This window comes from Electrophorus electricus, chromosome 24 (genome assembly GCF_041902795.1).
Source record: "Electrophorus electricus isolate QZ-2024a chromosome 24, ASM4190279v1, whole genome shotgun sequence".
NCBI classification, from domain to species: Eukaryota; Metazoa; Chordata; class Actinopteri; order Gymnotiformes; family Gymnotidae; genus Electrophorus; species Electrophorus electricus.
In genome coordinates, this window is record NC_137520.1 from 6802123 (window position 1) to 6830021 (window position 27899).

The following is a 27899-nucleotide window of genomic DNA, read 5'->3' on the forward strand; positions in this document are numbered from 1 at the left end:
CGAGCCCCGTCACGCTCACTTACATGCTGGTTGTACACGAGCACTCCTTGGTCACATGTGGTCTTGTGTGTGCACACGTGCTGATGGACGCACCAGTTACACCTCCAGCGGCTGCTCACACACCCCGTACACCTGCGCCAGCAAAAGAGGGAGGAAGAAAAATGTGAAAAACTTCAACGATCATCCGATCCCTTTTGGGAATTCCAAGCCAGCCAAAGAGCAATCCAGGCCAGTTTCTCGGGGCCGGACCCTTCAGCCTGGATGAGCGCAGGGAGCTCAGGCTATGGGAAGGGGAGGATGGCCAGAGAAAAGCCTGGTTAGCTAAATATGACATTTGTACTCATTTTGCCAGAGCACGTCTGTTACTAAACCAGTCTTCCTCAGTTGAACTGAACGTGAAGAATGTAGAGTTTTAACAAGCACTGCAAATCTGAACAGTCTACAGTGTAGAATATATGGCCAGTGTGTGCATCAGGAGAGGTCAGGTAAATATAAGGTTGTGTGTCCTTGCAGAAATCATAAACCTTTCTTTGCTAAGAATTTCATAATTTAATAAGCCACGGGTACGCTTATTTCTGATAACTTGGTGTCCGGGACAGTTGTTGTGTGGCTTTCACAGGGAAGAGCACAGTTGAGAGGGGAAAGAGTCTTTCTCTAGTACATTTAGCATGTAGTCTTGGTGATACTTTTTTCTAGTTCATAACTTTACAGTTGCAAATTTGTGGGATCTTGCACAAGTGAACTTGCATGAAAAGGTAAAATAATTATGAGCAGCGATCAGGCGCAGGTTAAAGTAGCCAACTGTTCACATGCACCAAACGCGGGACGGGTGTGCGAGGAACTTACGGCATGGTCCCTGATAGTTCCTGTACAAGAGAGCAGTCGTAGAAGGTGAACTCTTGCATTGCCACGGTAACAGCCCCGAAGCGTAGAGACAGAGTGACCGACACGAAATCTGTCACGAGAGACAGACAACTAGTAAAACTCCATATCATTATGTCACTGGAGTGTAATCTCAGTAGACTACAGTCCGTAAGAAGCCCAATCCCTTAACTATTGATTACCTTCACCTGTGCCTACTTAATCCCACAGGAACACTCTTCCAGGGCTAAGTTCTTAACCAGCTGGAGATCTACCGCCAGTGCTGTTGTATGGCTGTGCTGTATGGCTGCGCTGCGCTGTGCTGTGCTGTAAGGCTGTGTTGTGATGTATGGCTGTGTTGTGCTGTATGGACGTGCTCTATGACTGTGCTGTATGGTTGTGCTGTAAAGCTGTGTTTTATGGCTGTGCTATAAGGCTGTGCTGTATGGTTGTGCTGTATGGCTGTGTTTTATGGCTGTTCTGTAAGGCTGTGTTTTATGGTCGTGTTTTATGGCTGTGCTGTGTTTTATGGCTGTGTCTGTGGCTAGCTCGCTGCTGTGCACTTTTATTTACGCTTTTGTCTGGAAGTATCAAGACGCTCCCTGCGCCTGTCACAATGCACACTAAATATTTGCCACTTCCCTTTGAAAGAGAAAATGCCCTGGGTATCCCCATCCACATGAGCGAAATGTCAGAATAACAAGAAAAGCAAGTCTTGTCTTTTGGATTGCCCTTTGGTATTTGTTCGCCCGATTATATATTACTCTCTGGTTTCTGCATTTTTGGACCGACTACGGCTAAGACGTCTTGTTCCTGTTCTGTGTTGTGACTACTCTTTTCAGTTTTTGGTCTATTTTATCAAAACATTTTCTTACTACACTCCACAAATTTCTATCCTGTCTCGAAACGTTACATTAATAACGAAGTTAAACTCTGTTTTAAGACGAAGTCATTCTATACTGATTTCAGCATAGATGATTAGCATTAAGGCACCATGGATGAAACACACAAGTGTTGATTTATGTACGACTGGTCTTAGTAGCTTAGCTGGACCTTTCATTTGACACATGTATGTAATGTTACTAAAACTACTTTTCCCCATTAGCATAATATTTCTAAACATTTACTTTCCTTATCAGATGCAAAGAAACTGGTCCATGATTTTCTCATCAAGAGTGAACTAATGTAATGTCTTCTAATAGGATGCTGTAAAAATTCACTAAATAAACTCATACAGAAAGCAATTCAGACCATATCTTTCAGCTCTGCACTGGCTCCCAGTTTCACATCGATTTTAAAACTCCTTAGCTGACATAAAGTGCTAAATGCCCCATATTATCTGAGTGAATTCATTGCATAGTATAACCCACCTCGCCTACTGCACTCTCAAAATACAGGGTTTCACTAAAATTAGTAACAGCCACCCACCCTAGTCCCACTGGACTAAACAGCCCCCCCACCCTGATGCTCCACATCTACACTGAAGTGGCTATTCTGACTAAAAATATAATTTAACAGATGGGCTGGCCAAAAATCATACACAATTCAGCAATGACCACAGATACACATCTGTCAGTTTCACAATGGGCACTGCGCAGCTATTTTAAAAAACTGTTTTTGTGGTTGCAGCTGGGGAATTTCTCCACCAACTTGTCAGTGTGCAACTGAAACCCTCTACCCTGTCCTGGAGGTACTGGAGGTGCCCTGTGACCAGGAGGAGTGGAGCAGATGACCATGGTGCCGCTGATGAAAGCTGTACTCCGCGCCTCCTCAAAAAAACAGGAGTAGGCCTCCCCCTCAGACAGGCTGGGCAGACCAGGCACCTCCATGGCCACCTAGGGGGACAGAGTGGGTCATTCACATTTTGTTCAATTCAAAATCAACTGCCACATCAGTCTGCTATTTCAAGGTTTGATGATCATGCTGTCTTAACGTTCATGACAGAGCACAGAGCAATAGCGTCGAGTGTTGCTCCTACGTTCTTCTGCACTCCGAGGCTGATATTGGACTGGCTCAGTGACTCCACCCTCAAACACTTGTGCTCCCCATCGAAACTCCACAGCCAATGGCCATCCACCGAGCCCCGCCCACATTCGGAGCGCATGCCGCACCTGTGAGGGTGAGAAACGAGGCCAAGGACGCAGAGGACGAGGTGAGGAGAAAGAGAACGAAACCAGATAAGCTTTGGAATTCAAGTGCAGTGCATAATACAAGTCCTGTAAATCCATGATCAATTTGAATCAAATTGATGGTTGGAAAGACAACACTTACTTCCCCTCGAGGACACACCAACCACAGTAGGGATCTTGCGCCTCAAGACAAGACTGACAATCTCTATGTCTCTCACACTCTGCCACCGGCCTTTTCTCTACCTGCACACATGATCAGAAACATATCAGACACACACACACACACAAACAATAACATAGGACCAAAGAATGATGCTTTCCCCACTTTCACTCATTCTGCTGTATGTCGGAGTGACAGGTCACGTATACAGCACTATATAATACACCTTACACGTCATAATTCGTAGCACTCACGGTATTACTGGTCATGATGTAGAGGTGTGTCTGGGAGGCGTCAAGCAGCAGGTCTCGCTTAATAGGGGAGCCGGCCTGAATGGGAACAGTGGAGTAGTTCTTCACCTCTCCAGGCCTGCCCAGGAACACCTAGGGTGCAGCACAGAACCGGACACAAACAGGGAATACAGTAAGGCTCTAGAATGGACTTTGTCAAGGATATAGTTGGCGTTCCATGTACAACCTGTCCCTGAATGCCAGAACACACACACACACACAGAAAAAATAAGCGCACTGAACGCATCATAAAAAAAACGCATTTGTGGATTTTGTAGACATGATCGTCTGTGGAGAGGAGCCGCGCGTCCCCGGGTCTGGAGAAAACCCGAGGCCGATGGCAACAGAATACATCCGTGAAAGGTGCCTAATGCCTCCCGAATCCTATCAGGAGCGGAGTAGGTTTCAGGAAATGAGATTACCCGGCCCGGAGAATCCCATCAGCCAAGCAGGTGACGTGGTTGCGAGTGTCAGACACCTCAGCCTAAGAGCTGTGCAGGGGCCTCCCTCCCCCGTTCAGCTCAGACAGGCTTAAACGCGTTACCATCGACCCTCTGCCAGATACTGCAGCCCACGGCCAAAATCACATGCGCTTACGATGCAAAACTGACTACGGATACGACCGTTCGTACTTGGGGACAGAGCACGATTTGAGTACGTGTGAGAATAAAATATATATGCGTGTGTGTGAGGGTGTGCCTGCTGACTACGGAATTTGCTGTGCTGACTTTGGTCTAAGACCGAACCCACCGAACACAAGCCTTTGATCCAAGGCCGAGCCGAGGATTAGAAAGGAATGGACTGCATGGTTAATGCCGCATACTGACACAAGGCTGCCTGATCGCGGATATTGCCTGCGGCTAAGTTTATTGCCTGAGCCTCAAACAGGAAATATCATTCGGACTGGGCTTAACGGTTGCTCCTGGGATCTGAAAAGCCAGAAACCCCCCAGTCGATTTGGCTATGGCACTGAATTCAGCACTCCTCCAATTAGATGTGAAGCCATGGCCTTAATCAGATGAGCGGTGAGCACAGTGATGTAGGATTATTCACGGAAATGTGTGTGTCATTTAGGCTGGGTCCTGTACAAGCACGTCCAAACAGGTAGCAATGCACATACAGGAAGTAGGAAAAAAAACTAGCACAGACACCACCATATCTGTGCAAAGAAGCACCATCGGTTAGTTACCTTGTGCAAGTTTCCTTTGGAGTCTCCCAGAAAAGCAATGGAGTGGCCCTCCCTCACGCTGACTGCCACAGCTGTGAGACGAGAAGACGGGCTGTCCAATACCGCCTCGGCTTCCACTGGCTCCCGGCTGGCCATTGGACTGGGAGTATGGTCTGAGCCGCATGGGTAGGCGTTCAGCGTGTCCTAGGGGCAGAGAAAAACACACCCACGTTGTACTGCACGTGCTCTGAGCACAGAGAGCAAACCAGAACTTTCCTAGTATGGTCGACCTGAACCCTAGCTACCTGCCAGCATCACATCCTGCTGGGATGCATCATCTCTTGGCTCGTGTCTATGTACTGTAAAAATCTGGGTTATTGTTGGAGTCATCAAAATCCTCTTAGCTCATATAAGAAGATTTAAATAAGATGAGATTATCTTTTGCTAAGCCTGGTGTACGAGGTGCTTCCTTTAGGAATAGACAGACTGTGATGTCATCCTGCCCGCCGTGTGGTTTAACCTGTACCGACCAAAATCTATAATAACCATAATTTGCTCGATTTTGTGTGTGTGTGTTTGCGTATGTTATTGTCTATGTGCGTTTTATTTAGTGAACACAACTATGTGGTTTCGCCTATTCTGGGTGTCTAATTCTTGGGATTTTCCCATCTATGATGTCAGACTGCTTATGTACATTCTTTGGTTTTTAATTCCAGTTCATGTCATTCAAAACCTTCGTTTCTAAGATCGCTCCCCCGCCCCCCCAACAGGATCTGTTAGTGTATCTTAGGCAAGTGGGTTTATTGATGTTTAACGACCTCGGGACCGCAGGCCGGAACTCTGGCTGGCCAGCTGGAAACAACGCTGGAGTGAGGAGACTTATAGGCACCAATGGGCCTCCTCGCTGTAGATCTCTGATTGGTCGAGCAGCCTTGTTAGGGCTGAATCTGAACTCTGGAGATCTGTGACTGGTCGAACAGTCTTGTTAGGGCTGATTCTGAATTCTGGAGATCTGTAATTGGTCGAGCAGCCTTGTTAGGGCTGAATTGGAACTCTGGAGATTTGTGATTGGTCGAGCAGCCTTGTTAGGACTGATTCTGAACTCTGGAGATCTGTGACTGGTCGAGCAGCCTTGTTAGAACTGAATCTGAACTCTGGAGATCTGTGACTGGTCGAGCAGTCTTGTTAGGGCTGAATTGGAACTCTGGAGATTTGTGACTGGTTGAGCAGCCTTGTTAGGGCTGATTCTGAATTCTGGAGATCTGTAATTGGTCGAGCAGCCTTGTTAGGGCTGAATCTGAACTCTGGAGATTTGTGACTGGTCGAGCAGCCTTGTTAGGACTGATTCTGAACTCTGGAGATCTGTGATTGGTCGAGCAGCCTTGTTAGGGCTGAATTGGAACTCTGGAGATTTGTGACTGGTCGAGCAGCCTTGTTAGGACTGAATCTGAACTCTGGAGATCTGTGATTTTGTCGAGCAGCCTTGTTAGGACTGAATCTGAACTCTGGAGATCTGTGACTGGTCGAGCAGTCTTGTTAGGACTGATTCTGAATTCTGGAGATCTGTAATTGGTCAAGCAGCCTTGTTAGGGCTGAATTGGAACTCTGGAGATTTGTGATTGGTCGAGCAGCCTTGTTAGGACTGATTCTGAACTCTGGAGATCTGTAATTGGTCGAGCAGCCTTGTTAGGGCTGAATTGGAACTCTGGAGATTTGTGATTGGTCGAGCAGCCTTGTTAGGACTGATTCTGAACTCTGGAGATCTGTGATTGGTCGAGCAGCCTTGTTAGGGCTGAATTGGAACTCTGGAGATCTGTGACTGGTCGAACAGTCTTGTTAGGACTGAATTGGAACTCTCTAGCATGCCTGCTCAACCCTCCTCAGTCAGCATCACTCATTTAGACGACCACGACATCTAGGCAAGAGTAATCTGTGTCAGATATAATGATATCTGTGTCAGATATAAAGGCTAGTGGATCATAAGCAACACGGGCTTTTTCTGTTTTCAAATATAATGGCAGATGGCAACAGTTGATTCCCTTTTACTCTTAAAAAATGGTATAATTATATGACTAAAAAAATGTGTTGACTTGGGTCAAGATCTTTTGTAAGTTATGATAAATACCATACATGTAAATGTAAATCTAAGTAGGACAGCTATAACATGCAAATGTTATATTGAAATAACAAACCCCAGGGGGAAATAATCCAGCATGTTCTCACCATGGGCAGATTAGCGCAGCTGGATTTGACCTCGTACTCGATGTATGCCACCCTAGCGCTTCCATTGTGGCCATGCTGTGTGTAGCACAGGTCCCGCGTGGCATCTATACGCCGGTCCATTTCGTCCAGACCGTAAACGCAAAGTGCCGACTCTTCACTCGGGCTGCTGGCGGCGTTGAGGGGTGTGGAAAAGACCGCCATCAGGACCTGCCCGTCATCCGAGTCCTTCCCGCCCACCTGTGCCGCCTGGAGGAGGTTGTAGTGCTTCCCAGGCGAGCCGGAATGACACGCTAGCGGCACCTCCACATAGGAATAATAAGCCTGGTCTTCCAGACACACCCGCGCGACATATGACCTGTATTCCCGCGAAGCCGCTTTGAGGTCCCGCCTGTAGAAGAGGAAGTAGGCGTGGCCATGACGCGCGAAGGCGGCTACGAAGTTGTGGTCGTACTCCGAGAGGCGGCCCGCCACGGCCAGTTTGGCTGTCTCCTCGTAGGAGAAGACGGGCTCGCCTGACAGCTGGCGAGTGGAGATGGGTGGGTGACTGCTCGTGTAGCCCCGCCCCACGTAGAGGAGGGGCGGGGCCCCGTCACGCGGCCTCGCCACAAGCCCGACGGTGGAGACGGCCGGGTCGTTGGCGGCGACGTACTGCGTGTCCACGGGCCTCGCGGCCGAGAAGAGCACGCGGCTCACGTTGGCGAGGCTGCGTTTCTGGCACGTGCCCTGGTGGGCGCTGCCGCACGTGACGAGCTGCAGTGAGTGCGGCTCCGCCAGCAGCAGCTTGTTGTGGTTGCTTGCCAGCCGCGCCTGGGGACAGCTGTCCGTGGTAACAGGAGGCAGGCACTCCTTGCTGTCTCTCACGGGACCTGTCTGCTCCTCCGCCTCCAGGCGCAGGCCGTCCAGGCCGGCCAGCTGGTAGAGGCGGTCGCGCGCCCCCACGTAGAGCGTGCCCACGGCAGGGTCCGGGTGCAGGGCCAGGTGCTGAAACACGGTGTCATTGGAGGAGAAGCGGGGATAGGGTGCGCCGGCTGCGAGGAGGAGGAGGAGGAGGAGTAACAGGAAGAGGAAGAGAGCCATCCCACGTTGCTCTGCAAACACACCGAGCACAGAATGCAAAAAGGAGCATGGAGGGTACCATGATAACAACATGGAACATAGTAATGGAAGTCCTCATGGTAGTTGGAAATGACCATCTAGCAACTATCTAGCAGGCATGTTGTGGCACACACACACACACACACACACACACAAATTCTGCAAGTGGATCTAAACTCCAAACAACAATAATTGCTATTTACTCCCTCTTCTTTAATCATTCTCTGAATCATTTTTTAAACGATTCCTACCATTTGTCAGAGACAGTGGGTTCGGGTGGCTTCTGTCTTCTTGGTCATCAAACAGTGTAGCGCATGCCCGTGGAAGCCTGCGGGAGAACCGCACACTTTAAATTTGAGCCTCCAGAATCAATCGCGCGAAAGCTGCGCCGCTGATAAGCCCGGCAGGCCGAGCGGAGCGCCCCTGCCCTCAGACAGATTCCGGTACTGTAAATTACAAATCAGCCCACACCAGGCGCGGCACGCCGACCGCTGGCCGTCTGCCCATGCCAGCCTGCGCTTGTTTCACTGCTTCTTATCGATAAGATCTAACGATTGACAGCATAATGGAGTGCCCAGTTTCACCCGTCCAATCTCCTAATAAGGGTGACCGACAAGTCAAAACACCGAGAGGATCCGGTTTTGGAAGTGTTTTTTGCTGTTTTTTAAATGCAAACACTCCCCAACTATTTCTCTCTCTCTCTCTCTCTCTCTCTCTCTCTCTCTCTCTCCTTTTCTGTCTCTTATTTTCTTCTCCTCTCTCCCTCCTACTGTCTGCTTTCTCGCTTTCTTCCGTGAACTTTAGTCAGTTCGTCGAGAAAGAAATACTATCGTCCGTTCTCAGACACAGGCTCCCTTCATATGCATGCGCGCAGGCACACACGCACACCCCCCCCCCCACCACCACACACACACACACACACACACACACACACACACACACAGACAGACAGACACGCACAAAGCAGGATGGAGAAAGCAGGCCTCATTGTAAGGAATGTCATTGACCCTCGGACGTGGGCTGGAAAGTGAAAGCAGGGTCAGCGCTTCGCCCAATCAAATATTAGCGTTGCTGTCGGTCCACGGTGCCTCGCACTTAAAACGCACCGTCCCGCGTGTTCTGGCAGTCGACGGAAGCAGGAGAAGGAGAAATGGTGGACAGACGGCCTCCATTTTAACCCGCTGAAGAGAGTCTTCCACGCAGCACCTCCTGCGCTTCCCACGACGACGCAGGATGAAGAAATGAAGGAATGCGGGTGCTCCGTCGAGCAAAAACCTGACATGTTTTTAAAAAAAACAAAACAAGAAAAAAGAAAACAAGAATGTTCTTCCACCAGAATCAGTACAGACAAAAAGAGAGAGCGTGATATGGGGAGGTCAGTTAGTACACGTCACATGACAATGACTCTTTAATACCACCGACAGGCAGATGTGCTGTAGATTTAACACCACAGACGGTCAAGGCGAAGATCTGGTCCCACCTTCCGCAGATCAGTCACGCCGAAATTTGAAAAAGCCAGAAGCCTCGACGGAGCAGAGGTTCCCCTCCAAGAATGACAAGTACTTCTAGCCGGGCCTGAGCAAAAGAGCCTCCCGCCTGTCAGGCTGAATAGGCCTGGCCTGAAAGGCGAGCATTGTCTGGAGGCATTCCCGAGGGCATGGATGCCGGGGCACGGCAGAGCGAGGCCGAGCCGGCCAGGGCCTTCTCCCGTGGCGGGAGAGGGCGGGAGGCTGACCCCGCCGTCCCCGGACCCGGGCGCTGGCACTGACCCCAGATTTTTATGGCCCTCGGCAGAACGTATCGCCGTCACGCCTCATTGGGCCTGACAAGGGACACGAGAAGTTGCCACTCGGGGTGATTAAGGAACCTATTTATCGTACCCGGGGGGGACAATGTGGCCATTCACCGGGGCAGCGAGAACGTCTGAGCCTGGTTTACGCTGTGGAAAAAGATGACTTTTCAAATCGATGTCACTGGAAGGCAGGCCGGAGCTGAGCAGCCTATGAGGTGCTGGCAGGTTTGGGCTAAAGCTGAGGAACGTTCGTAAGTGCAAACATTTTAGAAAGCGGTTATTGTTTGGCAGCTGCCTCACGGCTTACAATTATGGAGAGATTTACCGGAAGGGACCAGAAGAGGGACAGGCATGTGGGCAGCAGCCAGGGAGACTAAAATAACAGAGAGAGAGAGAGAGAGAGAGAGTTAGGGGTTGTAGAAAGAAGAAGGGAAGAAGAGACAAAACGGATGAGAAAGAAAGGAGAAAAGAGAGAGAGAGGAAGAAAGAGAGAGAGAGAGGTTGTTTATAGGGCACTTGGACAGACACTACAGTCAGAGAGCAGTATTTAAGCATACTCGTCATACCACGTATTACAGATGGCCTTTCCAAGTCAGGCTTTCTGACTACGTTCTGCAGAGGGGCTACTGTCAGTCCGCAAATCATTTATGCAACAGAAATGGTAAGAGAAAACGCATACAGTGCGGAATATTTATACATTTTGAGGAAAAAGAGTAGAGCAGAAAGGAACAGTTCATATAAGAGCATGTATAAGTGTGTATAAGCAAAGTGAGCCATGATTGGTTAATAACTGTTTATATCCACGGCTGCCGTCAGTGCAGTAAATGCAGCATGTCCCGTTGGATTGAGCCAGTCGCATCCCAGATGGGCCATAGCAGTAAAAACAAACAGCAGAGATCATCTGGTTCTTCTAGGTGTCAAGAACCGGTGCCCCGTACCCCGAGAAATTTCCCAACTGCTATAAATAGCCCCACCTATCAAGGCTGAGGTTAGACAGTCCAACATGGGTGGGGTGTGGAAATGCAGATGCATGCAAAGAGGGGTGTCCCGTCCCCCCCCCCCCCCCCCCCCCCCGGGCCTCGGCCTCTATTTCTGCAAAGTTTCCGCAAAGTCCAAAGTTTCCGCAAAGTCCAAACACTCGACGCTGCCCAGTGCGGAAACCACGAGTGAGCCAGAGGGCCGCAGGACGGCACCCAGTCCTAGTGCTTCTGTGTCAAAGGGCATCACTAACCAAACTGAACTCTGCCATATGCGGAAGTGCCCAGACTGCAGTTCTAGGCTCTTATTGCACTCTGTTATGAATCAGCATAGACATCTGGTCTCACAGCAGCATCTGTCCAGCTTCACATTTCACCAAATAAAGCTCCTGCTACCTGCTTTAGTGAATGGATATACTCTGTTCTTTTTTCAAAACTGGTGAACATCGTGTGTGTGTCACAATATTACAGCCACGTTAATTACGCCACGGGCGGCTGTCTGCATTTTCACAGGTCCCTTTTCAGTAATCTGAAAGGCGGACATGACAGGTCTGCGTGGAATCTTGGCTAAGGTAACAAAGCGTCCTCCATGCATTGTGACTCAGGCCTCTCGGCTCAAGGACCACCGGCGGGAACTGGAATCTTGTCAAAAAAGAGGATAAACGCAACCAAAGCTCTTAAGGGAGAAATTCAATGAAAATTTTTTTTTTAAAATAATAAACGCAAATAATATCACAGCAATGGCATGTTTAGAAATTTTTTCTGAATGAAGTGGGATATGGTTTTGACAGAGCTCCTGCTTTTTAAAATGGTAAAGTTTAATAAGGCACATGTTAAACACTGTGCTTTTTTGATTGAGCATTTTTGAAAAGATGCCCTGTTTGCCCCACCCCTGCAGTTCCTAAATATTGCATTGAATCATGAATTTTTCATGCCTTTTACTGCTAAACCGTATCTCGGCAGGCTGATGTGTCTCCCTCGGCGAGCAGGGGCTTTTTCTTCTGCCTGACCACCAAAGGACTTAGAAGAATAACATCAAAACATCAAATAGCAGAATAATGTCAAAACATCGAGGGAAGGCACACCTGCTTCTGAAGCTCTGCCATTTTGGCTCTTCCCCACGCATACCCCACCCCCCACCCCCCCGGCTTGGACTAGCTCAGTCACGGACCCGACGGGCACCCAGGACGTCCACGGGAGGCCCTCAGGCACCATGGGGCCTTTAATTATGCAGCAGACTCTGGGACTCTGACCACTCGCTGCCGGCCAGCTCAGTGAGGTGTTAATAATGAAGGTGCCGCCCCAGATGTGGGTGGAGGTTTATTAGCCTGTCAGACTAACGCCAGGTTACAGTCACATAAGGATCACTTAATGAGTGATGAGTTGAATAGCGAATGTCCTCATATTTCAGACGTGTACCGACACCAATAATTCATTTAATTATTTAATTTAATAAAATTTACTTATATCATATCACTCATGAACTGTAACTGTAAGAAAAGCAAGTATCGGCTTGCGTGCACTTTAAGATAAATTGTCTTATATGCAGTTAATTATTCAGAATATCTTGTATTTCAACGTTCCACATGCCTCTCTGTGGAATATATTATAGAGACCTATGTTGTTTATTCATAGTAATGTGTTCAGTTTATGGCATCTGTTTTGTGTATTTACTGTCTGGTTGCACTGATGTTATGTGTTTATTGTGCTTGCACCTCTGGCTTTACACTCTGGGGAATCCACATTGACACCTCTGTGGTGAGAAGAAGCAAGAAAAAGGTGAGGTTGCCTCTGCTCAGGCGAAGGGGAGCGGTTGAGGTAGGGGTCAGCCGTGGAGTCAGGCCCCAGGTCAGATTACCTTCGGCTTACTTTCATCAGTTACCTAGCTCAGGTGTGCTGAGGACTGCAGTCCAGCAATGCTGGCTAGGGCGACGAGATGGTCCCGCAACATGCCAGTGCGCAAGCTCCCCCGGGACCCTTGCCGTTTTAGGGGTGGATTTCCGAGGGTCGGGGCTTATTCCAGTACTATTTATTAAAGTGAAGTTTCGGTTCGTACAGTTTAACTAACAAGATCAAATGTCGCTTCTAACTGACATCCGCTTTGAAATGAGATTTTCTGCATGTTTCAGTTCTATCGGGCGACTGAGTTGAATGGAACTCACCACAAAAAACAAACAAAAAAACAACAACACCCCCCCCCCCCCCAAATCCTTGCGATTTCTTACACCGCTACTACAAAGAGCCATTTGAAGTTCCTAAATCCCACCCCAGCCGATGAAGTGGGCTGCACATGAAAGAGTGAGACAACATCAACATCGTTCCTGCGGGTATCTTGCTCGTGGGCACGGAAACGCTCATATCCCCTCTGGCCATCTCCACCTCGTCGTCGTGTAGGTAGAGCGGCGCCGATCACAAAGTCGATCTTTGTGCGCGGCGCATGGGACGCGGAGCGCGCCGCGAAACGTGGCCCCGATCGCGTGCGCGCTCACTCATTCTGTTTGCACACTAAATGCATACATTACCTCCCACCCACAGCCCCGCGGTCCGGCACAAAAGCCCCTCTCTCTCTGCTTCTTGAATGGGACTGAGAAGGCTCTTTGTGGTGCGCGGTTGTCTTGGCGACACCCCCGTGGTCTGGGGAAGAGGGGCTTCATGTATGCGCGATCCCACTCAGGATAGGCTATTAGATCGCCCCCCAAATGACCACAGCGCCACTACAACCCCCCTAACAGGGACACTGGTCCCCCAGCTAAGCAGCTAACTCCCTGTGCTCACATACCTCAACAGCACCACCGGCTGTTTGCTCCAGTACACCAGCGTAACATGAATAGGGAGCCCACCGAGAGAAGCAAGCAAAGGGGGGAGTTTACTTCAGAGTGAGCTCAGGCCGCTGTAACCTGCTTAGGTTGTAGCGTATCCTCTTTGCTGCTTGACAAGTCCAAGTGTGGATGAACAAAATCCCAATTCCGTTAAGACACTGTAACAGGGGAAGGCAGCACAGGTAGACAATTTCAATTTCCACTGATTTCTGTGGCCATTTAATTTAATTCTGAAAGAGCACCTATTAGATTAAGCCGAGGTAAGTGAGAATCCTCTCAATTATGTCCACGGAGCCCCCAGTGCCCCTAGAAGTGGGTAGTTTATTTACATCTCGTGGAGCGTTGGGTAACTGCGCAGCTATGCTACAGAGCCAGAAGTTCGAGAGCTGAATTTGTTTGGAAGTCAACCGCCTGTCACCTTTGGCAGTCTCGCAGGGGGGGGAGCTTTGACAACACACCAAACCAAACATTAGCACGGCCGCGTAGAACGTTCTGTGCGTGTCCGTGTTTGAGCCCGTGTGTAACGGAGAGAATGCTTGTGTGATGACAGCATGAAGAGGCGGGGCCAGGTTTCGATAACCCGGCCCGGGTGTGAAAACGAAAGTCCGGGCCAAGGACGGTAGCAGAGACACTGGCTTTATAGGAGCTGATGCAAGAGATGTTATTTCATTCGCAGGTGCGTGGGACTGCATTCTTTCAAACGAGGTTTGGCAGTAGTGCAGGCGCACAAAACACTCTTCCCATCCATAACTGTCGCAGACATCTATTGGTGCCTAAATTCCCCCAAGTGACCCTGACCCAGGGCGTTTATGAGACAGACGCGTGTGCCTCATAACGCTTAATCGGAATCAAAATGCACTCGGCTGCCACACAGCAAAGCGTCAGACGCGAGCGTGACACAAAAAGCCTCTCGCTTTTATCTGCTATTTATCTGCAGCCAGTGGATCCATGCAGAAGTAATGGCTTCCAGTAGCTTGTGTCTCAGCCATGAAGCACAACCAAGCCCTCCGATTTATTTAAAAGGGAAGGAAGCGTCTGCCAACTCGAACGCTTCCATTATTCACGGGACAAACCCAAATCATCTTAAAACTGCACCTTTGGCAGTTTCCAGCACAGAATATTTACTTTGCTGAGTTTTTTCCCCCGTTCTTTCTTTCTGGCAAGCAGCCAAATAAAGAAGGACCAGGGCAGATAGCATCTGTGTCAGCTCTTCTCATTTCCACAACACAAAGGGGCCACACAGAGTCGCCGAGACGTGGATCACTGTGAAAAACAATTCTGACTGCTTATGTGTTGACTCATTCATCGATCATTCCAGGTTCTTCCACAGATCTTGGACCCCGGGGCTGAGGGAGAATTCAGCAGACTCTGTCATATCCAGATGAGCTCTATCCGGGGATTCACAAAGTGCCCGGGACAGACAAACCAATCGATGCTAGCACTGCTTTATGAAACCCTGCACATGACTTCACAGCACTGCACGGCCACGTAGGCAATTGGGCGTCTGAAAGCGTATAAGACTGCGAAGGAGCGAGGTCAGCGAAGACACCGAGAAGACACTGAAGACACTGACGATCGTCCAAAACAGCACCAGCAATGGAGTCCTACTGAGGAGCATTTTAGTCACCGACAGGGGAGATCTTTCAGGACCTTCTGTTCCACTTTTGGAAGTCGGACAACTTCATTTGTAAGACAATGGGCTACCACAAGACCCGCGCTTTGTCTTCAGCGGCAAGCCGAGCAGGACGTAGGACCAAAGAACAGAGAGTGGCGGCTTTTCGGTGTGGGAGGGCATCGACCGTTGAGCACTTTATAAAGCCCCGTATCTTTTCTGTTTCCAGTGTTCACCCACCCACATGGACCGAAGGGCACAGACGCACACACACACACAACGACAACAGCAACCTTAACCTACACGTGGACAATTGCAAGTGATCAATCTTCGAGCCTCTCAGCCACCGCTGACAGGAAATCGTTGGCGATCGAAGCTTGCCAAATCTGAAGGGCCCTGGCGTGGGCTGACAGCGGGCATGGCCACGGGCCCCGGCATGCTCCGGAGGAGGGGCAGGCCCTAATGAGTGGGCGGAGCTCTGCAGGTGGTCTGAAACAAGACATCTGTCTGTTTGTTTCCTGCTCACGAGCGGTGGCAGGGGAATAAAAGGAGATGGCAACGTGAAGAGGTGACGAGTTCCGCTCAAGCTGAAAGACGGCGCACTGGGGAGGTGGGAAGCGAGAGTGTGTGTGTGTGTGTGTGTGTGTGTGTGTGTGTCGGGGGGGTGGGCTTGAATGGCTGAACAGATGCCTCCTCTCTCTGAGAGGGCTCTCGGCAGAGCTGTCCACTATGCCGCCTGCATCTGCCCTCGGCAGCCGAGACAAAGGGACACACCCGAGCACGTGCAACTGCCCGTCACATAGACACACGCAGGCACACGCAGCGGGAGCTGCAGCCCGAGCTCAGAACGCGGGGAGTCGACCTGCATCGTTTTGACAACACCCTTTCGGTCTCCTTCTGCATTCTCTTGTTTCCTCCTGCTGCCGTCCTACGGGACGCGTGTCCACTTTAGGTTGAGCTTTGGGTAACGTTGCGCCTTTTCAGGGTTGCACTGTTTATATCTTCGTCCGTGTTCCAAATCAGTATTTTCCACGCGTTGCATTTCAAGCACATGTCATTATTTATGTCTTTATGTAGGAGAAAGACAGAAGGAGAGGAAGAGAGAGAGAGAGAGAGAGAGAGAGAGAGAGGCAGAGACAGGGAGAAAAAAAAACAAACAAACCCAAGGCTTCCAAAAATAGGAACCCTGCCGTTCGCTTAATTGAAGCAATCTTTCCAAAATCAGGGATGGAGTGGGAACACGCGTGGTCTTAACTCTTCAGCCTGCTTGAGTGGTCTCGGGAGATTAGAGGAAGAGAGCGAGAGGAGAGAGGGGGTGGAACGCAAGGGGGAGGCCCCCACGGTCAGTGCCAGGCGGTTAACAGGCCCAACACCTGGGAACCACATTAATGATTAATACGAGAGGAGTCACTCCCAGGCCAAACCCCAGTAGTCGGTGGGCAGAGAGACATGCTCTCGAGTCTCTGGAGTCTATCTCCACTGTCCAGACGCGCCTGATAAAGAACACGTCTCAGGGCAGACTCAGCACTCTCTTCCGAGACCTGCCCAAGCCAAAGCCTTTATCGGCGGGCGCTCTGATTAAGCCTGATTCCCAACCCAGACATCCAGCGGCACGTTTAAGTCACCCTTTGCTACAGAGGCGTCCTGCAGAAAAAACCTCCCTCGCTGGCCGTTTCCCTGCCCGGGGGGGTCAGCACGCCAAAGGGACACATTTTGCCCACTGCCGCGTCGGAACGGTGAAGAGCTAATTGCTTTGCGAATAACTCCATTTCGTCTAACTCTCACGCCGCACTCCGCTTTGCTGCGGGGTCGCTGGTCGAGGGGCGGACGCTCCTGCTCTCCCCGCTGCCTCTGGTCGGCGAGGAAGTGGAGCTGGAGATGTGCGCTGCATCTGAGCAGCCAGATGCCTCCCTTCTTCCTTTGAAGTCTTTATTCCGGCTCATGACCCACTTAGTTTAGTGTCTCAGCCACGCGGTGCCACCGCGACGACTGATACTGGAGTCATATCGGAAATATTACTATTTATTTCATCTTGGTAAGAGACTGAGGAGAAGGGGAGAGCACCAAAAAGCCAAATCTTAAACTTCAGAAACAATAGTGCACCAAATATGATAAATTCTACCACCGAAATCCGGTTACTAGGAAATCAGGTTACTAGGAAACACAGGGTTACTAGGATCATGTGATGGTTTATGTTACTTCAAATAATATCAATAAATATTCAAATATTTATCTAACACTGGTTAAATGCCAATAATGGAATACTCAATATTTGCAGCTCAGTTATGTTTCAGCAAACTAATGCCACGAAGCAGAGCTGTTGCATTCACGGCGCATATGAATCACACGAATGCAGATTACGACATCGCTGGGAATAAAAGTGATGGACATGATCCCAGTGCTGAATGGGACTGGTTATTTACTGGAGTATAATACCCTGCGCTCATTTCCTCCTTATAGAAAAAGCAAGCGAGGAAAACAACATTAATAGCAGCAGCAATTTAGCTGAATTTGACTAATTCAGTCATGGGTCTTCCACACTAAAACATAACCCCGAATAATCAGATCTTTGCATCATTCAGTACTGGTAACATGCAGTGTGGGTAGAAGTCTAGTGTAGGCTTACTATCGAGGACTGTTTACTGTTAGTAAACATATGACATGGAGACATTAGATATTGTTTCCAAACACCAAACATATGAAATATTGATGAAATATCGCAAGCGCTACTGCAAGGGTGTGGAGCAAAATCCCTCTGCAAGGCCGTAGCGCGTGGTGCTAGCGAACTCCGAACAAAGGACGTGGCACAGCTAGCGAAGCCCAGGCGCTGCCAGCCGGGCCAAGAGCTTCAGCAACTACAACAGAGCAGTCCAGCTTAGCAGCCCCCCCCCCCACGGTGCCCAGCCGGTGGGCTGCAGCTTGGACCGGAGATCTGATGGCTTTAGCAAAGACCTCTGGGTGTTTTGATACGAGGTCCGCACCCCCCCCATCACCCCCCACCCCCTGCCACCGGCAGCAGTTGTCTCACGGTGGAACTTGACGCCACCTTGGGCCCCAGGATGACGGCCGACGCGGTTGAAATTTGCTCCGCCGTCGCTGCGCGAGACCTGACGCAAACGTTGGCAAACAACAGGCGCGCGACTGTTTTCTCAGCTACGGAGCGGGCCGGTATTATACGGCTCTGTCTGCTGGCGTGAGATAGGCTGTGCCTTTGATCTCGCGGTTATGGCGAGCGTTAAGGCGTTCTGTTCCTAGAACAACACAATCTCCCAGGCGGGAGGTCGTAACGTTTAAAAGGGCTGCAGTCAGCACACAAACATTCCCTTGGATCCTCTCTGAGCACCTCTGTGATGAACTTTCGAGACGTCACACGCAGCCCACCCCGTAAAGTGCAGCTGCGCGGAACAGGACTATAACGACGAACTGCGTGGTGTAGGGCGGTCTGGGAAAACACTGCGCTACGTGTGTGTTCGGAACAAAGTCGCCGGGCTGATTTAGTGGCATGGGGACATTGCAAGATTGAGATACATGGCTTCCTCTCCCAACGTCCCGGTTTCTCAGCGTGAGCTGTTTGACCTCATGTGCCTCTTAACTCTGTCTCATAGACCCGCTGCCGTCACGCGCTCTAAATCTGAAAGCATAAGAAAAGACGAAGAAACGTTACATTAGCTGCACGGATCGCCCTGACGTTTCGACCGCACGCTCGCGGTAGGAGACAGTAATGACAGGATGCCAGTATAATGGAACTCGTTCATGCAAAAGGACGGGAGGAACCAGGCCTAAAAATAAACAAATACATCTCAGGAGCAGTTTTCCAGCAGCTTGGGATTCTCCTGCTGGTCAGCCGTGTTTTCTGTGCGTAAGGTTTAATGAGCTTGTGCTCTTTTTCCATTACAAGTCAACAGTAGGCAATAAAGAGGACAAGAAGACTTTTTGTGGACGTTTCTGGTTAGCAGCGTGTCCATTTCACACTAGGGCAAAGTAGATGACTCCTACTGCGCTTTTACAGCTAAAAAAAACCAAAAAACCCACGTTCACGCAGGCCCTGCCTAACTCTAATGACGTCTGGTCTGGAAATGCTAGAACTTCAGTCCAGTGTTCTGACAGAGGTACTTCATTCTTGCATTACTCAGCTGAGAGAAGAGACCGACCTCCTTATTCCAGAGGTTAATGATTACAGGAGAAAGGTGATCACACCTTAAACGTGCACCTTAATGTTTTACGTGTGCTCCAGACCAAGTGTTAAATTTTCTTGAGGGTGCCATTTGAAAGATGCCTAAATAATACGACAGACTCCACTGAAACTTGCAGAAAAGAAAAATCTTTCTATCACTCCTGTTTAGCTGATAGAATGCAATTTTTTTATTTGGTTGAAGAGTGAGGAACAGCCAGAAAACACAGTAATTTAAAGCCACTTTTAAAGTTCAGTTTAACCCTTCAGAGTGCTGAAGAGGCCTGGATGCATCTGTTGCAGAGTAAAACCAGCTCCCTGCCGGATCTTCGCAGACACTATCATGTAATGACAATCTTCACTGCAACATGGCAGGGATACACCAGCCACAGCGATCTGGACAGACTGCAAATGCAGTGTCATTCGCCAAGATAAAAATGATATGATTGGTTGATTTATGTGTGGAGATTAGGGTTTGAGTTGAAGCCAGTGCTTTAGGAGCCTCGGTTATCACACAGGCCAGATACAAGGCCAGCTTTACATCTGATCATTGTTAATTTATCAGTTTGTTTTGTTAAATTCATTTGAGGAAATGTAATTACTTCCCCCTTTTGTGTCTGGGATGATTAAATCGACACATCCATGAGACAGTGAGTACATCGTTGGGACAACATAAAAAATGCTATTCCTTTGTAATGAATGATTTGCAGTCAAGAGATCTACAACCTATAGACATCAGCAGATGCTTGGTATCTCCCATGCCTGTCAGGCCTGTAAAGCAGCCATCTCCATTCCCACTGGTTTGGTTCTCACCTCCCCTCTGGCTCCCAGTGAATGGGATACCCGGTTCCCAGGGTTTGGCTTGGGTGTTTGCCTATGGCCCTCACTTTTGACTCATGCGGTTTTTTCCTTAGTTGCTTTGGCAGTACATTTCAGCTCCTTGTCCCGCTGTAATCTGAAGTTCCATCCCAGTGAGTTTTGAGGCATTGGCTTCGGAATCCTGCTGTTCCCATCAGGCAGGCGTCCCAGGTGGGGGCAGGCATGCGGTATCCCCTGGCAGGCACACATGCCCATGCCCCTGAGTTTAACAGATGAGGTGCTGTGCCTTATATCGGCACCAGCTCACTTGTTCTCTATACCTACCTCTTTCTGGTACAGGCTAAACTTTGCTGCATCAGTCTGCAACTTTGCCTCAGAACTGTAGAAACTTTGTTGGGGCTTACCGATGGTTTGCATCATGCAGTGAAGCCTCAGAGGTCATGCACATCTACGTGGACATTCTGCACGCTGTTCTTCATCCGTTTTTTCCCTCCCTGCATCACAGTTGTGTGCTTTGCGGGTATCGTTAACATTTCTTTAACCCTCACACTGAATGCCACATCTAGAACTGAATTTTGGTAGACTTCTGTTAGCTCTCCTGTCTGGGAACTAATCCACATAGCCTGTAAACTCTCCATCTCTGACATCAACTGTTCATGTACTTTTGTTTCCTGAATTTGGAGGCTGTTGCATAAAAAGGGCGGCTATTTCTGCATGCTTCATGTAGATACACATGTCCTGAAATTAAAGCCAATAGGCCTGCATCTTCAGTCACTAATTTGCTTTAAATTCAAATGACTGAAGTCCCAAGTCAAAATCAAATGACTAAGAAACCGTCAATGTCAAATGACTTCAGGACTATGACGCGTGTAGTATATGCTCGCAAACGTGATGATGGTAAGAGCGGGTCACTGTACATGTGAAATCCATTTATTGGCACGAGCTGCTGTATAATGTGATATTCCACAGTGGTAATGGTCCTAAAATGCGGTTAGTTCTTACTCTCCAACTTCGCGCAGACGCCACTGTATGGTGATACAGAGAACCTAAGCTAACCTTGTTGGGTAAGAGGCTATGAAAGACCTCCAAGATGAGCAAAATCAATGAGATCAAAATCAAGGCAGGGGAATCCATTCCAATGTGGCCGCAAGTCTTCTGCCCACCCCACCCCTCCCCCGACGGAGAGAAAGGGAGAGAACAGATCATTGTCTTAATGCGCCTTCTTCACATTCCTCAGAATGAAACAAACAGAAAGACTCCTTTCCCACTTTTCCAGTTCTGTCTAATCTACAGCCTCTTAATCCCACTGAGTGAGGGATTAAGTCGGATCGATTCATCGATCCGTTGTAACCACAACGCGGCATTCTGCTCTGTTAAACTTGGAGGCTGTGCTTGCACGCTGACATTTTGGTGTTGTGAGATTAACAGCACCTTGCTCTTGGTCTCGGTGGATTTGTGTGTGTGCATCCACTGATGTGACCAATCTATCGTATGGTGAGTAACCCATGACCACAGGTCAAGCCCCCTCCGGTGACTGGGTAACCTGTCGGCTAACGATCTTGGGCCCGATGGGAACAGACGCAGCTGTTGCGAGTTGGGCTGCCTCCGTTTGCTCTCAGCTCTGTGGCACGTACCCTGCTCTGTGTATATGAGAGACATATTTCAAATGGTTGGCATTATCCAGACGGGCCAAGAGACAAGTGGCACTGTGGCAAAGGGTCAGATCACACGTCAGTGAGAAATATGAGCACGGAGATCAGAGAGCAGATATAAAATGTAACTATGGCTAATAATGAATGATAAAGAAGACAATGACATAACGGAACCAAAAACCCAACCAAAACAACAACAAATTACACAAACAACTGCTTGGTTGGTTTACATTTTATATGAAATCTCTGGGGGATTTGTAGGCAATATCAGAATGAAGCAAATTTACTAGTAAGGTGAAACAGAACAGAAAACTTATGAACCCCTTGCTTGAATATTTTTAGCCATGCAACTCTTGCCACTTAGTATGACATAACATTTAAAGGATCTAAAATACATGTGTGTGTGTGTGTGTGTGTGTATGCAACTGTGCATGCCTATTTGCATGGAACACACATTAGTTGGCAGTGGAAGGGTCGTGTTCACACAGTTCGCTTACATTGTTTTGACCACCTGTTCACATGGAGTAAAGAGTGAGAGCATAGCTTTAAACCAGATACCGCTACCAGCACGATACACTACACGAACCGGCACATTTACTGGCACAGAAGATTCTACAGATTGTGTTTTGTCCATGAAACACCAGATGACAACAGCAACAGTCCCTGTCTCCTTATGTATAAAACCCATAGCCCTGTCTTATGGACAGCTTTTCATCATAAAACTAAATTGTTTATTCCTGGAGAGGGCCTAGAGGATGAGATTTAGCCGGGGTGTGCTGTGAGTTAGCCACTGTGACACTGGATGCGGGAACTGGCCAGACTGGGAAATGAGGGAGCGAAATCGACTACTGTATAACTAAGATATTGGACTACATAATCACTAAACCATGAACGATTAAAGAACAACCCAACAAAAAGAATCCATGGGTCAGATTAGGACCTGGCTAGTGTGTAACACTGCAGGCCTAGCGGTACAGCATGTGGTGCCGGGTGGTCCTGGGGTGGGGATGGGCGTACTGGAACTGTAGCGAACCCCCCCCCCTTTACGGAATAAAGAAGCATGCACGGCCTTCACACATGTGACCATAACTAATGAGCAGTAAGCCCTGGTGGGGGGGGGGGGTTCTTTTCATTCATACCCCAATGAACACAGGACTACGGTATGGAGATTTGGCTGTCATGTAAAAGCCATTTAAATAAAGATGCAGGGTTAAGTTTACAATGCATGACTTATTCATAATCAGCACGACATTATTGTGGCAATACTGTTGTACAGGTCAGTTAATCATTTTGGTCAGGATAGCACAGGTTAATGTGAGTCACCGTGTCTTATATATCAGGAAATACTGCAGTCGCAATGAATATGAATCTGTGAATCTGTTCATATCATACAGGTATAACAAAAATAACAAAAACACTTCCTGTGCCAACAAACATAACATACAATGCCTTGCATAAGTGTTATAATATAATAGATTTTGTGTGTTACACCCTAGAACTAGATATCACGAATCTACACAAAATAGTCTATAATATTCAAGTGTGAGGAAAGCCAATATTGTTTTCAAAATGTTTCACCCCAAGGATTCACCTGTATTTTCGAAACACCTAAATTAGTTCTATTGCCTTCAACGTCTTCTAATTATTTGAATAAAGTCCACCTGTGTGCAAGTGTCATGTAAATACACCTTTTCCTGGAAGGTCCCAGAGTTTCAGAGCCTATCTACACAAACAACATGAAGACCAAGAAGCTACAAAAACAAGTCTGGGACACAATTATAGAAAAGGATGTAAAAAGGAATATGGCAGAGCCACAACTCTAGATAAGTCCGCCCTAGATAAGGCTGTCCATCAAAAGTCAGTGACCGATTATGGAGGGCGGTAATCAGAAGTATCCAAGGGTCAAAGGTTGCCCTGAAAGGAGTTGGGGGTCGTTTGCCACTTAGATGGGAAATGCTGTGCATGGGACAACTATTCCCCAGTCACTCTACAAAGACAGGTTTTATGGAAGAGAGGCAAGAAGAAAACATTTCTTGAAAAACAGCCATTTGAAAATGTTTTTGGAGTTTGCCAAAAGGCATGTCGGAGACTCCGCAGACTTTTGGAAGAAGGAAGTCTTGTTGGTAAGAACAATATCAAACCTTTTGGCTTTGCTGGAAAGTGCTAAGCATGGTACGAACCAAACACTGCTCTTCAGACTTAGAACATCCTCCCCACAGTGAAGCACGGTAGTGGCAGCATGTTAGTGACATCATGTTAGAGGCAGCATGGTAGTGTCGTCATGGTTTGGCATCAAATAGAGGCAGCATGGTAGTGGCATCATGCTATTGGGATGTTTTTCATTTGGTATGGACAGGGACACAGGTCACAGTTGGATGGATGGAGGCAAATACAGGACGAAGAAAATATTTTCCTTCTGAAGAGACGGAACAATGCAACCTTCTACCAATGCAATGGCCTTAAGCATGCTGGCCAAGCTACATGAGAGCGGTTCCAAGGCAAGAACCTCAGCGTAACAGAATGGCCACGTCAAAGTCCAGACCAAGTATTAAAGGGGGGGATGTTCTGATGTCTGATTTTTGTTTAATTAACCTTTTGGGTCACAGTGAAACATAGTTATTACAGTAAAACTGGTGAGGAATGCCTCAGTTAAAATGTAAACAACCCAGTTAAGTTAATTTTTATTTCAAGTTGTAATGTGAAACGGTTCAAGGAGTGTGAATACTGATGCAAAGCACACACACCTTGCCATCCACCTGTCCTTGCCTGGCCAATGGAATTCCCCCTTACATGCTTTCGTCTACTTGCCAAACGCTGAAGAACTTGGATTCTGTACCCGTCTTCATGGCAACTGTGTGCGCGTGAAAATCTTCTGCCACGGACAACCGCACACACTGGGAAGGGGCAGTTTTCAATGGGCAGCAGCAGTTGGGTGTCAAACCTTAAGCCGTAAGAGTTCCAGGCTTATTCCATGGCTCGTTATTCACTGGGGCACTCCTGCTAACAACCTAATCCCACAGCACATGCTCAGAGAAGTGGTTTGATGTCAGAACAAAAATGCAATAAATATGAAGTCAGCTCAGTGTTTTACAGCTGATCCCTAAAACGCAACAGATGGACGTCCTCATTTTGCTTGTATGACCCATGTCCTGTGCTTCCTGGTCTTTGTCACACACAAACACACACACCCACACACAGCAGAACAGCTGCAGTTAGCAGGACTTCCACAAACGTAGCGCCACAAATACATTCTGTAGATCATTTGAATAAATATCCTGTTTGTCTGCTACGGGGTGGACCAATCAGCATGCAGGAATCTGCCTGTGTCCAGATATTAACACGTATCTTTAAGACATGACTGGGGGGGCTCACATGTTCTCTCTCAAGGTTGTTAATTAAAACTAAGTCAACTGCCTTTACGGAGTTTGCATCGTCATTTTGGTACAATGACCACTCCAACCTGTCATAACTGTCAGTTTCAGAACCGTCACTCTGTGAAAGGTAGCATTACCTTCTCTGGAAGAAACTTCCTCTTGCCGATAGCCCTTTAAAAATATTTCTATAACGCACAGTCCACAACTTCTAAGGGGCATAATTGATACAAGAGTGAGTGAATTCAAGCATGTCTGTGAATAAGTTTTAAGAAATAATTCCAAGAAGTCCAACAGTTTGTCTCAATTTTCTAGCACCACCTGTTAACCTCGCCTGAATGTTCGGTGTCACACTAAAAGCCCCCGGCAGCTCTGTAAAAGACAGTCAGAGCGCTTCCCAAGTGCAGGAGGTGACGAGTCTAATCAGATCTCACAGCTCCACAGCACACAGAGCAGATGGTCAGTTACTGGTCCATCTGCATTCAAAAAGGATGGAGAAAATGTTGGTAGATGCATATTTGAAACCTACTAAATGTTTGAAAGTCTCTGCTCCCAACAACGGGCAATCCAGCAAGTTTGGAAAGTGTGAGACTCCTGATCTTTGTTATGTTTGCAAACTTTTGACACATCATTGCACAATCTTCCTAAACTAATGAAAACCTTATATGAGCATTAGTCACTATTCATAGCTCATGTATATACAGACTTTTCAAAAGTCACAAAAGTCCAGTTTTCTTTACAAGTTCATCAAAATACAATGAATATATTTTGTTGCACTGATTTACACTCCCAAATAGAAATGAGTGACTATTATATATGCACAGACATATTGTTTTCATAGATTATACAATGAAGACTGTTGTGGCTGAAATATTAGTTATGTATTTAACAATAAAGATAACATTAAATTTCCCTTTTGGATGTATTTCTGTGGATACAAGCTTTGAATAAATACATGGTATATAGCCCAAGTCTCACCTATAGGTCTCCACTCTGATCTTTCCTGCAGCCCACCACACAATCCCAAAATAATGTCAGGCAGACACAAATGTGGGAGGTGTTTGGACTTCCAGAGTAAATTCCATTTCAAGTCAGACGAGCAAATGGCACCAGCCACACACTGACATTGACAGCCAGTGCAGCTGAACACAGATATCCATTTCATTTCGGAATGATGGATGGAAGCACTCAGTTTCACAAAGTGACAGTGCTGTGCAATAAACTATTCCTTCAGTTACTGAAATAAGAACAGAGCTGCCTCCTGTGTTACGACATGTAGATTTCTATCAGTGAGTGCAGCCGACCCACCTTTAAGGCTATATATACTCTCTCTCTCTCTCTCTCTCTCTCTCTCTCTCTCTCTCTCTCTCTTTCTCGCTCTCTCTCTCAGTTGTCAATCGTCAATAACTCATCAATACATTTGGGTACCAATACGTTACAGGTGGAGTCTCAGAAATGAAAAATGTTTCCAACCCATACCTTGTGTCTCTCCTCCTGATGAACATATTATATATTTGCTGATAAATATCTTGGATCACAGAGCAACCACATATAACTACTAGCAAACTCATTCTTCAGAATAAGATATTATGCCAGTTAATTAGCCAGCTGTTAATATTAAATTCATTGGTAATTAGACATGTAAAGAATACAGTATTTTGGTGATAACACAAGACAATGAAAGAGAACAATAAAACCACAGCAAATATTTCACTGTCCTAGATGGTTTGTAAAATGTTTGAAACTCAACTAACATGTGAAGTCATGGCACGATGAACGCTCCATCACCCCCAAAGCATTATTTTCTTAGAGAGTGGCAAGGATTACCAACATGATAGTTTCAATACGGGTTTTCCCCTTCCTTAAACCTTTAAGTAAAGGTAAACCTTGATGTTAAGATTTGCTAAACCTGTATTAAGAGCATAACTAGGCGAAAATTAAATCGATCTACATGTAACAATAAAAACATTCTTACCTCTACATTGTGCAGAACTTTTGCTTATTAATTTTTTTTTTTTTTTTTTTTTTGGCGTAATCAAACACAGAAGTCTTTCGCCGCCAAGTCGCGTTCAGCCGCTATTCCTCGTTAATCCCCACTATTGTCAAACCGGGCACATCCACGAGGACCAGCCCGAGAGCGAGACCATCCGAGCGCACGAACCGCTGCTGCGGTTGCGTTGAGGCGCACGTGTGCTGTGGCTCTTCGCCGACTTTTGCGCAGTTGCTGCGAGACTACCCCGGGTGCGCCAGAATACCGCGTTTGCTTGTGTGCGTCTGGATAAAGGAAAAGTCCCCGCTTTTACAAGTGGCGTGCTTGTAGCGAATAACGGGATACGCGGTGTGCTCGGGCACACTACCGTTATTGTCCGCTACTGCGACCCGGCGGTCAGGGATGGCAAAGGGCTGTGGGGTTTGTGAGACAATGACGCATATCAAACCTTAGCTTGAGCTTGACTAATAAAAACAGATATTATTAATATGTTACCTAGAATATATATATATTTCTTACACTTTTAGGCTGCTTAGTTGAGTCGTCTATAGATAAGGTCTACAGAGCCACATACACACAGAACGGGCAATTTCCAAACACTGATGGAGCAGAGTAACTGGGTTGAGTAAGAAGGGACTAAGAAACGTATAGATGAATTCTAGGCTCAGGTTTGTTTTGGGGCCATGTTGGACTCTCTGGAGGGCAGTCTTTGCTATAATACTTACTGGTTCAGTTTGTTTAGTTTTCACTTATTACTTTTAAATATGGGA

General features: G+C 47.6%; 1 protein-coding gene across 7 annotated transcripts in view; it reads right to left on the reverse strand.

The window, feature by feature from the left end:
• The window catches only part of plxnb1a (plexin b1a), a 43616-nt gene extending 16130 nt beyond the window's left edge, over nucleotides 1-27486 (reverse strand). For 2 of the 7 annotated variants that reach the window (XM_027008408.3, XM_081706593.1), the window contains exons 1-10: nucleotides 9033-10687; nucleotides 8178-8254; nucleotides 6832-7919; nucleotides 4630-4812; nucleotides 3405-3533; nucleotides 3133-3233; nucleotides 2840-2972; nucleotides 2540-2696; nucleotides 847-955; nucleotides 24-132 (exon numbers count right to left, since the gene is read on the reverse strand). In XM_027008408.3, the coding sequence (XP_026864209.3) occupies nucleotides 24-132; nucleotides 847-955; nucleotides 2540-2696; nucleotides 2840-2972; nucleotides 3133-3233; nucleotides 3405-3533; nucleotides 4630-4812; nucleotides 6832-7919; nucleotides 8178-8254; nucleotides 9033-9208 (2262 nt within the window). In that variant the 5' untranslated portion in view covers nucleotides 9209-10687. Of the gene's footprint in view, nucleotides 1-23; nucleotides 133-846; nucleotides 956-2539; nucleotides 2697-2839; nucleotides 2973-3132; nucleotides 3234-3404; nucleotides 3534-4629; nucleotides 4813-6831; nucleotides 7920-8177; nucleotides 8255-9032; nucleotides 10691-26117; nucleotides 26353-27114 lie in introns of those variants that run through there. The other 5 variants (XM_081706595.1, XM_081706596.1, XM_081706594.1 and 2 more) reach the window with 5 other exon arrangements.
• Between the last annotated feature and the right edge of the window lie 413 nt (nucleotides 27487-27899).